The sequence below is a fragment of the Theropithecus gelada genome, chromosome 1, assembly GCF_003255815.1.
Source record: "Theropithecus gelada isolate Dixy chromosome 1, Tgel_1.0, whole genome shotgun sequence".
NCBI lineage: Eukaryota > Metazoa > Chordata > Mammalia > Primates > Cercopithecidae > Theropithecus > Theropithecus gelada.
Window position 1 is genome coordinate 105,700,047 of NC_037668.1, and position 13,292 is coordinate 105,713,338.

The following is a 13,292-nucleotide window of genomic DNA, read 5'->3' on the forward strand; positions in this document are numbered from 1 at the left end:
TGAACCTACAAGAAATTATCAAACTGTTTATCATTTGGCACACAGCATTTTGCATCCTCATCGATATTCATAGGAATTCCCTAATGACTGAGACTGTGTACTTTTTATGTGCTTATCAGCGCTATCTTCTTAAGGGTAATTTCTATTCAAATCTTCTGCCTATTTTCCATTTGGAATATTTGTTTACTTATTGAGTTGTATGTTCTTTATATAGTCTGGATACGAGTCCTTTGATGACACATGATTTTTAAACACCTATAACTTACACTGGATTTAGGTCTACCTTCCTAACTCAGTGTTTTACCAAGTACCACTATTCTTGGACTTAGTGAATGACTCATTCATAACCATAATATCCTACACTGGCTCTGACCTTGGAATTCATTTTACACAAAAGAAATGAAGAAATAGGCTTACTTTCATAAAATTCACTGATGTTACCATGTGCTATCATTTGCAAAAGATGTTGGCCTACTGGACTTAGTTTTTTTGTGTGGGTGGCAACACTTTGTGAGTTTGGTACTATCTTACACAAAGATGTATATGCTCCAAATTAGATACCAATATATGGTGGTTTTTCCCATAACCAGAATACATAAACCTAGGAATCAGGTAAAGGAAATAAGAGAGCTCATCTACTACTACCTACTGACATATTCACAAAAGTTTTGCTTCCCACACTCACAACTTCGGCCTCTACTAAATGTGGAAGATTTGTATCCCGAGGGAACACAACAACAATTTGACTGGACTGAAAGTTGAGACAGCCCCCTGGCCATTTTGAGTTTCTCATGTCACTGAATCAGCAAGCAAAGAGGAGGTTACAGTACTGGCTGCAATGACTGATCCCAGTTATAAAGGGTAAATTAAATGAATACTACATTACTACATAATAGGAACAGAGGATTATGTTGGGAAACCAGATTATACCCACTGTATTAGTTTCAGAGGAATGCTATAACAAAGTGCCACAAATTTGGAAAATGAAAAGGTATTCATTCTCTCTGTTTTGGAGACCAGAAATCCAAAATCCCAGTGTCAGCAGAACCATTCTCCCTGTAGAGGCTCTAGGGGAAGACTCATTCCTTGCCTATCATGCTTCTAAAGCTTCTACCTTGCAGCTGTATCATTCCAACCTCTGCCTCCATCTTCATGATTTTCACCTCTTCTCTGTGTATCTCTCTGCTGTGTATCTCTGTGAAAGGTCACTTACTGGATTTAGGGCCCATTCAGACAACTGAGGATGATCTCATCTCAAAAAACCTTACATATGCAAATACCCCTTTTTCAAGTAAGGTCACATTCACCAATAAGGTTAAATTACAGAGATTAGAGTATGGAAGTATCTTTTTGGGAACCACCATTCAACCCACTATAGGCACCATTTAGTATTTCCATACTCAGAGAAATCTAATACAGACAAGACTACTAAGGGTTCAAACCCTTCAGAAATGAAGGTCTTGGGTTATTTTATGAGGTAAACACATTTACAACCAGCCAAGGTATTGGCTGAGAACAGAGGAAATAAGGAAATAGTAGTGATTAGCTATAGATACATATTTCTTCCTTGCTCCATGTACATATTTATAAATATTTACCAGATGTTGAAATAACTACCAATTTATTTTTTTCCTTTCATTTGACTACTATCATAAGGTATATTGGTGGTTAACATTATAGTTCATTCTTTTTTTTTTTTTGAGACAGAGTCTCGCTGTGTCGCCCGAGCTGGAGCGCAGTGGCCAGATCTCAGCTCACTGCAAGCTCCGCCTCCCGGGTTCATGCCATTCTCCTGCCTCAGCCTCCCAAGTAGCTGGGACTACAGGCGCCGCCACCTCGCCTAGCTAGTTTTTTTTTTTGTATTTTTAGTACAGACAGGGTTTCACCGTGTTAGCCAGGATGGTCTCCATCTCCTGACCTCGTGATCCGCCTGTCTCAGCCTCCCAAAGTGCTGGGATTACAGGTTTGAGCCACCGCGCCCGGCCTATAGTTCATTCTTTAGATCACAAAGTATAACAGGGAAAAGCGTGCCTATACTGTCTGAACTAAAAGATTTATGAATATCATTTAGAAATAGGTATAGTGACTGATGGGACTTTGGGTCTCCTAAACACGGGGAAAGGGCAAATGAAACACATACTGGTGCAGGAGCCTAGTTGTATTACGTCAGGCAGAAGCATGATATTGTTGCCACTGTTGTTTGGTTGTATAAGTGCATATGGGTGCTGGGTTGACAAAGGGGTAGGCTGTGCTGTATTATCTGTTAATGAACATCGTTTTCATTTATTCATATACTCCCTTCTGTGAAGACAAGCCTACATTTTACAGGATCCATTGCCAGTAGTATGCCAGACTATATATAACCATGATATATGAAATATATGAAAGGTATAAGAGAAAGAAAAACGATTTCCCCCTCTGGTGGCAGCTTTGGGCAGTCTTGAGGCATCCACAGATAGCATAAGTAGGGTTTTGCCACCACTTCTAAGCATCTTCCAAAGAATCCAATCTCACTTAGTATTGTACACAGCTAACATCTTTAACAGCAGCATCCTGTGTCTTCTGGGCATCCTCTTGAATAATTCACTTGGGTCCTGATAGTAGCAGTAGCTTCTCAGGTTTCTGAGCATTGTCATAGGCAGACAGCTGAAATCGTTTCCAAGGGCTTTATGCAGTTTTGAATTTTTTTTAACTCTGAAGCAATCTGAAACTTACAGGAAAACTCCAAGTATACAAAGAAATTTTCTTTACCTAGTTTGATTTCAGAATAAGTTGAACAGATGTTCCTTTCTTCCAAATAGTTTGTTGTTTTATAAAATGTCCCTCAGTTTGAGTTTGTGACTTTCCTCATTTGAGATTCAGGTTATCCACCTGTGTATCAAAGAAGTGGTGCCATGTTCTTCTAATTGTACACTATTCTGGCACATAATTCTGATTTGTTTCATTTCTTTTTTTCTTTCTTTTAAGATACAAAGTCTCGCTACATTGTCCAGGCTAGTCTTAAACTCCTGGGCTCAAGTGATCCTCTTGCCTTCGCCTCCTGAATAACTGGAACTTACAGGCATACACCAGCATACCCAACTAATTGATTTGTTTCATTTTTAATGATGCTCATTTTATCTTCATCGAGATAGTGTCAGGATTCTCTGCTGAAACTTAGTCTTTTCCCTTTGTAATTAATAAGTGTTTAATAAGGGAGTTAAGTTGAAATGATGTAAACATTCCATTCCTCATCCTTTCCATTTATTCATTTATTTATTTATACCAATATGGATGCAATATCTCCTATTTTATTTAATGAGGTTGTATATTACTATAATTTATTTTGAGGCTAGGCACAGTAGTTTATGCTTGTAATCCCAGAGCTTTGGGAGGCAGAGGCAGGAAAATCGCTTGAGGCCAGAATTAGAGACCAGACTGGGCAAGACAGAAAGACACTGTCTCTACAAAAAAAATTTTTCTTTAATTAGTCACACATGGTGGTGTGCATCTGTAGTCCTAGCTACTCGGGATGCTGAGGCAGGAGGATCCCTTGAGCCTAGGAGTTCAATGTTACAGTGAACTATGACCAGCCACTGCACTCCAGTCTGGTGACAGAATGAGACCCTGTCTTTTAAAATAAAATTCAGAAATATATAAATATAGATACATAGATAGGTATAGATATCTATCTATATGTATAGATAGATATCTATAGATATGTATCTATATTTTATATACATGTTTGAATTGAACATATTCTCTCTCTATATATATAGAACATATTCTCTCTATATATAAAGTTACATATAGATCTATCCAGATATAGGCCTATCTAGATAGACCTGTATCTGTTTATTAAGGTCAGTGACTTTATCAGTTTATTGCTTAACCTGCTCTATCTATATTTCATATACAGATCTAGATACAGATCTATCTAGATAGACCTAGAGAGCTAGGTATGATCAATCCTACTGGAGTAATCAATAGATTGGAGTAATCAATCTATATATATAGATATCTATATAAATATATAGAGATATATATATATCCTAGAGCCAGGTATGATCAATCCTACTGGAGTAATCATTGATCCAAGGCACTTTCAGTGAGAGTTAAGAAATATTAAGTTTCTATACATGCATACTCACACACATACATACACACACACACACACACATACACGTCCATATTTACTCAGTTATTATCAGGAGTTCACAAAGATACCCATAACTCCAATCCAATAACAATACAAGGTACAGTTTAGTTTTCTCTTTTTCCATATTTGAAACTTCCTCATCTGACAGTGAGAAACTTGGCACTCATTACACTTATGACTTGATCATTTTCCCATATGGAACCAATCGCTCACTGCCACTACCACCACTATGCTATACCCTTGTAGCCACCAATGTCAGGCCAATATGGGCATCCCTTCTCATTCTGCCTGGGCTCTAACACTCTTGATTGGGCTCATGCCACTCACTATACAGAAGTTATCTTTACCCTGTGTGGTTATAAAACACCATCCTTGGCCACTGCTTTCCTCCCACCCACAATGTGGTAACCCTATCCCACTTCTAGATTTCCTGAAAGTCAGCAGTGGTCTTCTTGGCCTCAACTGCCCAGTCCTTTCGATAGTAATGTAATGCTCTCATTCCCTATATTCTGATTCTATTCAAAATACTTAGAACAGCATCTATTAATCAAACTCTGACAGACACAGTCATTCGCCATTATTTAAGCATTGATAGAAAAAACTATTTTTAATATTCAACTAAAGTTTGCTTCCTTAGATTCAAGAAGTAAATGAAGCCCATGTAAAATAAACAAATCTATACCTATATCTTTTTTTTATGTAAAATTTACTTTACTTTAGGCAAGGACACAAAAAAAGCCCTGAATCAATGAGGAAAAGCAGGTGTGCGTGTATGTCTACACATGTGCAGGAAAGGAATAATATGAAACATACTGGACATCTTATTTTGATCTGCTTAATATCTTCTCCCCTGCTTTTACTAAAAGAATTTTTTTTCTTGCAGTATTACTCCTCCCCATAATAGTGTCTCAGTAGATTTATCAATGAACATGTCTCTCAAGTGATCCAGTTTTTCAAGTGTCTTAAATAGTTGGAGCTATGTTACTGACAGCAGCACTGCAGAGACTTCTTGCTACCTCGATAATTGCAAGGGACTAGTCCTTGCCCATAAAACCTGGTTGTTCGTGCTTTTGATTTTATGACCACATTTTCTGTTGCTTACAATTAAGGGACACCTCATAATATGCTCAGTTTGTGAAAAATGGGTATATTTATAAGCTCAGGAGTCTCTCAAAAAACAAAACAATAATATATCTCACAAAAGAATGAAAATAGTACATGCAGTCTGGATAGACTACAGACAATACTAACTTAAGAAAACCTGTAATTTTCCATTTCAATAAGATTTCTGCCAGTGGCAATACATTTAAAAAAAAAAAAAGTATTGTCAATCCATAAAAACAAAAACCCACAAAGGGGTCAAGCGCAGTGACTCATGCCTATAATCCCAGCACTTCGTGGGGCCAATACAGTGGATCACATGAGGTCAGGAGTTCGAGACCAGCATGGCCAACACAGCAAAACCCTGTCTCTACTAAAAATACAAAAATTAGCCAGGCATGGTCGGGCACGCCAGTTGGGTTGGGAAGCTGAGGCAGAAGAATCGCTTGAACCTAGGAGACAGAGGTTGCTGTGAGCCAAGATTGCACCACTGCACTCCAGCCTAGGCGACAGAGCAAGATTTTGTCCCATACACACACACAAAAAAAAAACACAAAGGGAGAACATAACTCAACAGAACTGTAGTGAACTGCCTGAGGTCATTCACCATTATGCACCTAGAACACTTGAAATCTATTACAACTCTTTCATCCAATCATTTTATTAATATCATATAGCTCTGATAATTGTCAGGTCTTCATCTTTATCCTAGATCAATTTAAAAAGCATCACTTTTTTACCCGGATAAAAATTTCCAGCTCAGTTTTTCTTCTTTTTTCAATTTTCTCCGCCTCAATTTGGCAAGTGTGACAAATGTACAGATGGTTAACAGCTGGTCCTCCACCATACCTAAAGCATGAAAAATTTAAGAATTAAAATTATGGCAATCTTAAGAAAGCTTATTCTAGGAAGTTTGTTTCTAACGTTTAAGTCAGTGGCCAAATACCCAGTAAAAATAAATTCTCTTAATAAAATTCTCAAAGTAATATAAAAACCAAAAACCATATAAGGACTTGTTATTATGTTTATTAAGGTCAGTGACTTTATCAGTTTATTGCTTAACTTGCTTTATCTATATTTCAACTTTCCCTTACTTCTGCTCCAAAATGTTAGAGTCAATAACAAAGTAAAAGAAGTGATTTCAAAAATTATCATACAACACATAAATGTTAAATTACACATCACAGTTATAGTCAAGTTTTCATCAAATGAAGGCCTCCCCTGGCCTCTCAATTAAGAAGCATTGAATGTATGAATTATTTTCAATATTTAATTAAAGAAAACATAATTAGTAGGAAATTAGTGGCGCAAAATGTTTTAAAATAAAGGTCAGAAGTTGCAAGATCAACCTGGCCAACATGGTGAAACCCCGTCTCTACTAAAAATATGAAAATTAGCCAGGCGTGGAGACATGCGCCTGTAATCCCAGGTACTCAGGAGGCTGAGGCACAAGAATCACTTGAAACTGGGAGGCAGAGGTTGCAGTGAGCCGAGATCACACCACTGCACTCCAGACTGGGTGACAGAGTGAGACTCCATCTTAAAATTTTTAAATTTACATTGTTAAGGCCAGGCCCAGTGGTGCATGCCCGTAATCCCAGTATTTTGGGAGGCCGAGGCGGCCATATGGCTTGAGCCCAGGAGTTCAAGACCAGCCCGGGCACATGGCGAAACTCCATCTCTACAAAAAAAAAACCCCAAAATTAGCCAGACATGGTGATGCATGCCTGTGATCCCAGTTACTTGGCAGGCTGAAGCGAGAGGACCACTTGAGCCTAGGAGGTAGAGGCTGCAGTGAGCCGAGATCATGCCACTCCACTCCAGCCTAGGTAACAGAGCAAGACCTTGTCTCAAAAAAAAGAAAAAAAAATTTACAATTTAAGAGTAAGATACTCAATTGTGGGAGTATATACATATGTAAAATTTTAGTGTGGGGATATGCAAAATATTTTAAAGAAAGTACTTAAATTAAAATTACTACAGCATACCTTTGCAGACAGATAATTAGAACAAAAAAATTAAAATTAATTATCTAGACTATGCCACAGTAGCTACAAAGTCTTCCTACTCACACTTTATAATGAATAAGTGAAGGAAAAAGAATAAACATACAGCACAAGGAGCATCTGTGAAATAATCCAATCCCCTTTTAACCAGTTTAACTGACTTTCACAACACTGTATGGTCTGATTTAAAAAACAAACCTGCTATATAGGTTATCCCAAATGTTCTGAGGCAGCATCAAAACCAGGTCTTCAATATAACCAGCTTTTCTTGGAGGAACACCTAAAAAAAAAAAATTTAAACATATTTGTCTCATGCTTTTAATTATATTCCTTTCAAAGATTAAACTCATTTTTTTAACAATAACTAAATGACGGATCAATCCTCATTGTTTTTTTAAGTGGCAGGGTCTTGTTCTGTCACCCAGTCTACAGAGTACAGTGGCATGATCATGGCTCACAGCAGCCTCAAAATTTCTGGGCTCAAGGGATCCTCCCACACCCGCCTCCTGAGTAGCTGGGACTAGAGGCATGCTTCAACACACCCAGCTAACTTTTTTATTTTTTTGTAGAAACAGGCTCTCATTATGTTGCCTAGGCTGGTCTCGAACTCACAAACTCAAATGATCCTCCTGCTTTGGCCTCCCAAAGTGCTGGGATTAGAGGCATGAGCCATTGTGTCTGGCCATTTTTTTGAGTCAAGGTCTCACTCTGTCACCCAGGCTGGAGTGCAGCAGCATGACCATGGCTCACTGCAACCTCAAACTCTAGGGCTCAAGGAGTCCTCCTGCCTCAGCCTCCTGAGACACTGGGATTACAGGTGTGAGCCACTGCACCCAGCTCAATCATTGTTCTTACATTCTCTCTCCCAAGAAAGGTAATTATAAAGCATTTTTGGTGATTGTGTTTTCTCAAGATGAACATACACCTTAAAATTTCTATGTCCAATACAGGTATCCCTATCCCTTTTGGTTTCACTACAAACATAATTACCATGAATATCCCATCTTCAACCCTGAGGTTTAATCAGCATCATACAAAGGTCCTATTTATTGTAGTAACAAACATTAACACAGCCAATCTCACAAGGGCCGAAGTTACATTTAATTATGAGGCTTTTTTTTCTTAAATCCCAGATACATTTCCATACTTGGGGAAAAAAAACAGCTATTCATTTAGACAATGGGGTTAAGAACCACCAATATAGCTGGCAGATAAAATCACCAGCACAGGAATGCCTCAAGTAGGAAAAATGATGTATAATGGAGGAGCTCACTGTAATGTAAACAGCTGTTTTATGTATCTGACTCTACTATGAAATTAGAGCTTTCACAGAAGAAAAAGGATCTTTAGTGTCCTTAGGCACTAGCAAAAAGTTTAGAAAGCATGTACTCAGTAAATATATGTTCAATAAAGAAGCTAGAGATTATCTATAATTAAAAAGGACAGGTGAATTTCTCAAACCATTAAGTTTGAAAGCAGGTGGGGAAATAGGAAATAAGTGTGTGAGGAAAATTCTTGGCTCTCCTAATTTGCAAATTATTTTACAGCAAACTTCTACCACTGCTTTGCATTACAGGATTTCTTACCTCCATGAATACAAAGAAAGTCATTATTTGAAATAGGGCCAGGTTCGGCAAAGGTCTTAAATTTATTTAGCCACTGTCGAGAAATATAAAACTGAAGGAGGCTTGGTTCCATTATGTTCAACAAATTTGATATCCTTCTCCTCTCTTTTTGTGCCTCTTCACTGCTCTTCCTATTAACAACAATGATTAAATTCAATATGCATTTTACTACATTACTAGTAGATGGATTTTTCTTCCTATTAGACTCAGCACACATATTAACACTATTAGGTCTTGGGAATTTCAAGAGAAATATACTTTGTATTATCCACCAAATACATTATATACCCATAGGGATGACACTGTATCCTATCTACGGGTATCCACATAACTACTGGAACACAGTAAGCATTCAAATGTTTGTTAATAAGATCAAGCTAAATAATTAATCTGCTTCTGTTTCAGGAGCTAGCACCTTCTTTTATAAGATGCTAAAAAATACCAAATATTTTTATAGTAATACTTCCATTATTAGCTACTTTAGGAGAAAATTTGGTACTTAATTCAGACCATCAATGCCTAATTTTTAAATTACAACTTTTTTTTTTTTTTTTTTGAGACGGAGTCTCACTGTGTCGCCCAGGCTGGAGAGCAGTGACCAGATCTCAGCTCACTGCAAGCTCCGCCTCCCGGGTTTACGCCATTCTCCTGCCTCAGCCTCCCGAGTAGCTGGGACTACAGGCGCGTGCCACCTCGCCCGGCTAGTTTTTTGCATTCTTTAGTAGAGACGGGGTTTCACCGTGTTAGCCAGGATGGTCTCGATCTCCTGACCTTGTGATCCACCCGTCTCGGCCTCCCAAAGTGCTGGGATTACAGGCTTGAGCCACCGCGCCCGGCTTTTTTTTTTAAGATGGAATCTCACTTTGTTGCCCAGGCTGGAGTGCAGTGGCACAATCTCAGCTCACTGCAACCTCCACCCGTGGGGTTAAACCGATTCTCCTGCCTCAGCCTCCTGAGTAGCTGGGATTACAGGCGACTGCCACCCTGCCTGGCTAAGTTTTGTATTTTTAGTAGAGACAGGGTTTCACCATCTTGGCCAGGCTGGTCTTGAACTCCTGACCTTGTGATCCACCCACCTCGGCCTCCCAAAGTGCTGTGATTACAGGCGTGAGCCACCACGCCCAGCCCTAAAATTAATCTTTCTAAAACAAAATAAATCCCTTTGCTCTTCAAGTAAATGATTTAGCATTTTCTGAACAAAGAATCATTCTACATATACAGCCTTTTACTGTATTTTACTGTAATGAAATAGGAGGAAAACTTCTAATCACTGATAAGCCCAAACTGTGAGATGTTCTTTCACATCTATAGCTATTTCCATTACCTATAGAAAAGAACATAAGCTTCTGCATTTTGTACAGTAGATTCTGAAACTTCAGTGACACTCTGATCATCAAATTCATACCAGAGATTATTTAGATTGTTTCGGCAGTAGGCTATATAGTGTCCACCTGAATTTGAGGGAAAAGAAATCATTACAGTAATACAAAAACAACACAAGAAAGGAAGATAAACATTTCATATTTCCAGTGCCTAGCACAGTAGCTGGAATATAGGAAGAACTATGCTTGTATTTTTTTTCAATTTGCATGCTTGCCACCATTCCTTCATCACTTGATGACAGAACATGTAATTTTTTTTTATTTTTTATTTTTTTTTTATTTTTTAAGAGACAGTCTTGTTCTGTTCCCCAAGCTGGAGTGCAGTGAAGGGATCACAGGTCACTGCAGCCTCAAATTTCTGGGCTCAAGCCATCCTCTTGCCTCAGCCTCCTGAGTAATTGGAACCACAGGTGCACATCCCCACAACCAGCGAATTTATTTTTATTTTTTTAGAGATGGGGTGTTGCCATGTCGTCCAAGCTGTTCTCAAACTCCTAGTCTCAAGTGATCCTTCTGCCTCAGCCTACAAAGGTGCTGGGATTATAGACATGAGTCACTAACACCTGCCAGGGTCTGTCCCGCAGACCCTGACCCAGTGACAGATGAATAAAGTACACTGACACAGATATTCTGCTTTGCCAGTCCAGCTGAGCATCCGGGCCACTTACAGACTTCAAGAAGAGTGCTGTAAGCAGTTGCAACCAAAGCCTCGACCAGCCAGTGAGACTCGCATTTGTTCAGTACAGATTAACTGACAAAGCCTAGAGTCAGCACTACTAGAGGGTAAATGACATTGCAAACATTCCAAGTAGAAAGCAATTAAGCACCCAGTAAATCAAAGGTTAGTCTTAGGACCACATGGGTAAACAAGCTAGTTAGATAAACTCCCCATATTCCTTTGTTTCTACTCTAATTTATTTAACTAAGGGGACAAGGCTGCCTTCAGCCAAGTACTATACGTAAAAACTCCCAGCCCTCCAGAAGGGTTTGTGTATATTTTCTATAACTACAATTTTTCCCACCAGCCTGACTGAACCCCCACAAACACCTAGTTATTAGAAAACATTATCTTTTTTTTTTTTTTTTTTGAGACAGAGCTTCGCTCTTGTTGCCCAGGCTGGAGTGCAATGGTGCAATCTCAGCTCATTGCAACCTCTACCTTCGGGGTTCAAGCTATTCTCCTACCTCAGCCTCCCGACTACCTGGGATTACAGGCACCCACCACCATGCCCGGCTAATTTTTTGTATTTTTAGTAGAGACAGAGTTTCATCATGTTGACCAGGCTGGTCACGAACTCCTGACCTCAGATGATCCACCTGCCTCGGCCTCTCAAAGTGTGGGATTATAGGTGTGAGCCACCACACCCAGTTAGAACACATAATCTTAAAAAAACCCAGTAAAAAATCATGTTAGGGCTAGGCGTGGTGGCTCACGCCTGTAATCCCAGCACTTTGGGAGGCCGAGGCAGGTGGATCACGAGGTCAAGAAATCGAGACCATCCTGGCTAACACGGTGAAACCCTGTCTCCACTAAAAATACAAAAAATTAGCCGCGTGTGGTAGCAGGCACCTGTAGTCCCAGCTACTTGGGAGTCTGAAGCAGGAGAATGGTGTGAACCCGGGAGGTGGAGGTTGCAGTGAGCCAAGTACGTGCCACTGCACTCCAGCCTGGGCAACAGAGCAAGACTCCGTCTCAAAAAAAAAATCATGTTAATGCCTTATTATTTAACTGTATACAATTTTCAATATTGGAAACATCATAGTAAAAATATTTAATTTCATAAAATTGACATGTTTTTAACAATTAGCAGTAACATCTGTTTTTAACTTTTTTTCTTTTAGATATTCACATATTATTTAAAAGATCAATTAGGATGTTTAACTTTTTTTTTTTTTTTTTTTTTTTGGTAGAGATGGGGTTTCACTATGTTGCCCAGGCTGGTCTCAAACTCCTGGCTTTAAGTGATTCTCTCACCTCAGTCTCCCAAAAGGCTGGTATTACAGGTATGAGCCACCAGCCCTAGGCTTATTTTAATTTTTTTTTTTAATCTAGGAACATCTGTTAAACCTATATACTTACTACTTGCAGTTCCATGATGGCAAATGACTGACAGAAGATCATAAGTCACAATTTGAGCGGGACTATCCTTAGCAAGAAATGGCTGAAGATCCAAGCCTTCCAGTGGAAATGAAACATGGGTACTGATTTTGGTGGAAAACATTAGTTCATGTCTGAATCTTTTAAGGTGGATGCATAAAATCTAAAAGAATAAAATTCAAAACTAATTTGTCAATACAGAAAACAAAAACCATTATAATAGGTAAAACTTAGAAATATTTTTATTCAACAAGCAAGAAACTGAGGTGTTCAATCAAAATACAATTATAAAGTTATTTACATTTTTATTTAGTTTTAAATGCTAAAGGAGTCTATTCAATATATACTGAAGTGTCAAGGTTAAGTATTAATCTGCAATTATAACCTGCTTCCAGAGATGTTAAAAATATGGAAATGGTGAAACAAGGTACTTTCTAAGTTCACTGCTATTTGTTTTTCTAATTTTACACTTTAGACCTGGCAAGATCCTGCGAGTATGATTACACTTTGTTCAACATAGCACACTGTTAAAGGACACTTACGGTATTTAACTTAATATTTTAAAAATGAATAATCTTAAAAAGGCACGCACAGCAACCATTCAATTCTTTAACCAAGCAAAGAGAATTTATTACTACATTTTGTTACATTAATACTCTATGTTCCTACCACATAATACAAGTTGAGCTAAAATAATGTCCATACCTCAGGAAACTTTTGTACTTTACAAAACTTTACTCCATTTCTCAACCTAAGGGGAGAAAAGACAAAATCAGTTAGTCTACAAAAAAACTTAGTATATTTAAATTTGCAGCAAAAATCTTTTAGAAAATGCAGAGATTCAGCCAGGCCAACATGGTGAAATCCCGTCTCTACTAAAAATACAAAATTAGCCAGGCATGGTGGCACATGCCTGCAGTCCCAGATACTCAGGAGGCGGAG

The 13,292-nt window shown here is 38.5% G+C and overlaps 1 protein-coding gene across 4 annotated transcripts in view; it reads right to left on the reverse strand.

The window, feature by feature from the left end:
* USP33 (ubiquitin specific peptidase 33) overlaps positions 1–13,292 on the reverse strand; it is a 69,944-nt gene that overhangs the window by 10,098 nt on the left and 46,554 nt on the right. For 3 of the 4 annotated variants that reach the window (XM_025392437.1, XM_025392428.1, XM_025392416.1), the window contains exons 16-21: positions 13,056–13,101; positions 12,333–12,513; positions 10,195–10,321; positions 8,832–9,001; positions 7,444–7,525; positions 5,980–6,088 (exon numbers count right to left, since the gene is read on the reverse strand). In XM_025392437.1, coding sequence (XP_025248222.1) covers positions 5,980–6,088; positions 7,444–7,525; positions 8,832–9,001; positions 10,195–10,321; positions 12,333–12,513; positions 13,056–13,101 — 715 coding nt within the window. Of the gene's footprint in view, positions 1–5,884; positions 6,089–7,443; positions 7,526–8,831; positions 9,002–10,194; positions 10,322–12,332; positions 12,514–13,055; positions 13,102–13,292 lie in introns of those variants that run through there. The other variant, XM_025392445.1, reaches the window with a different exon arrangement.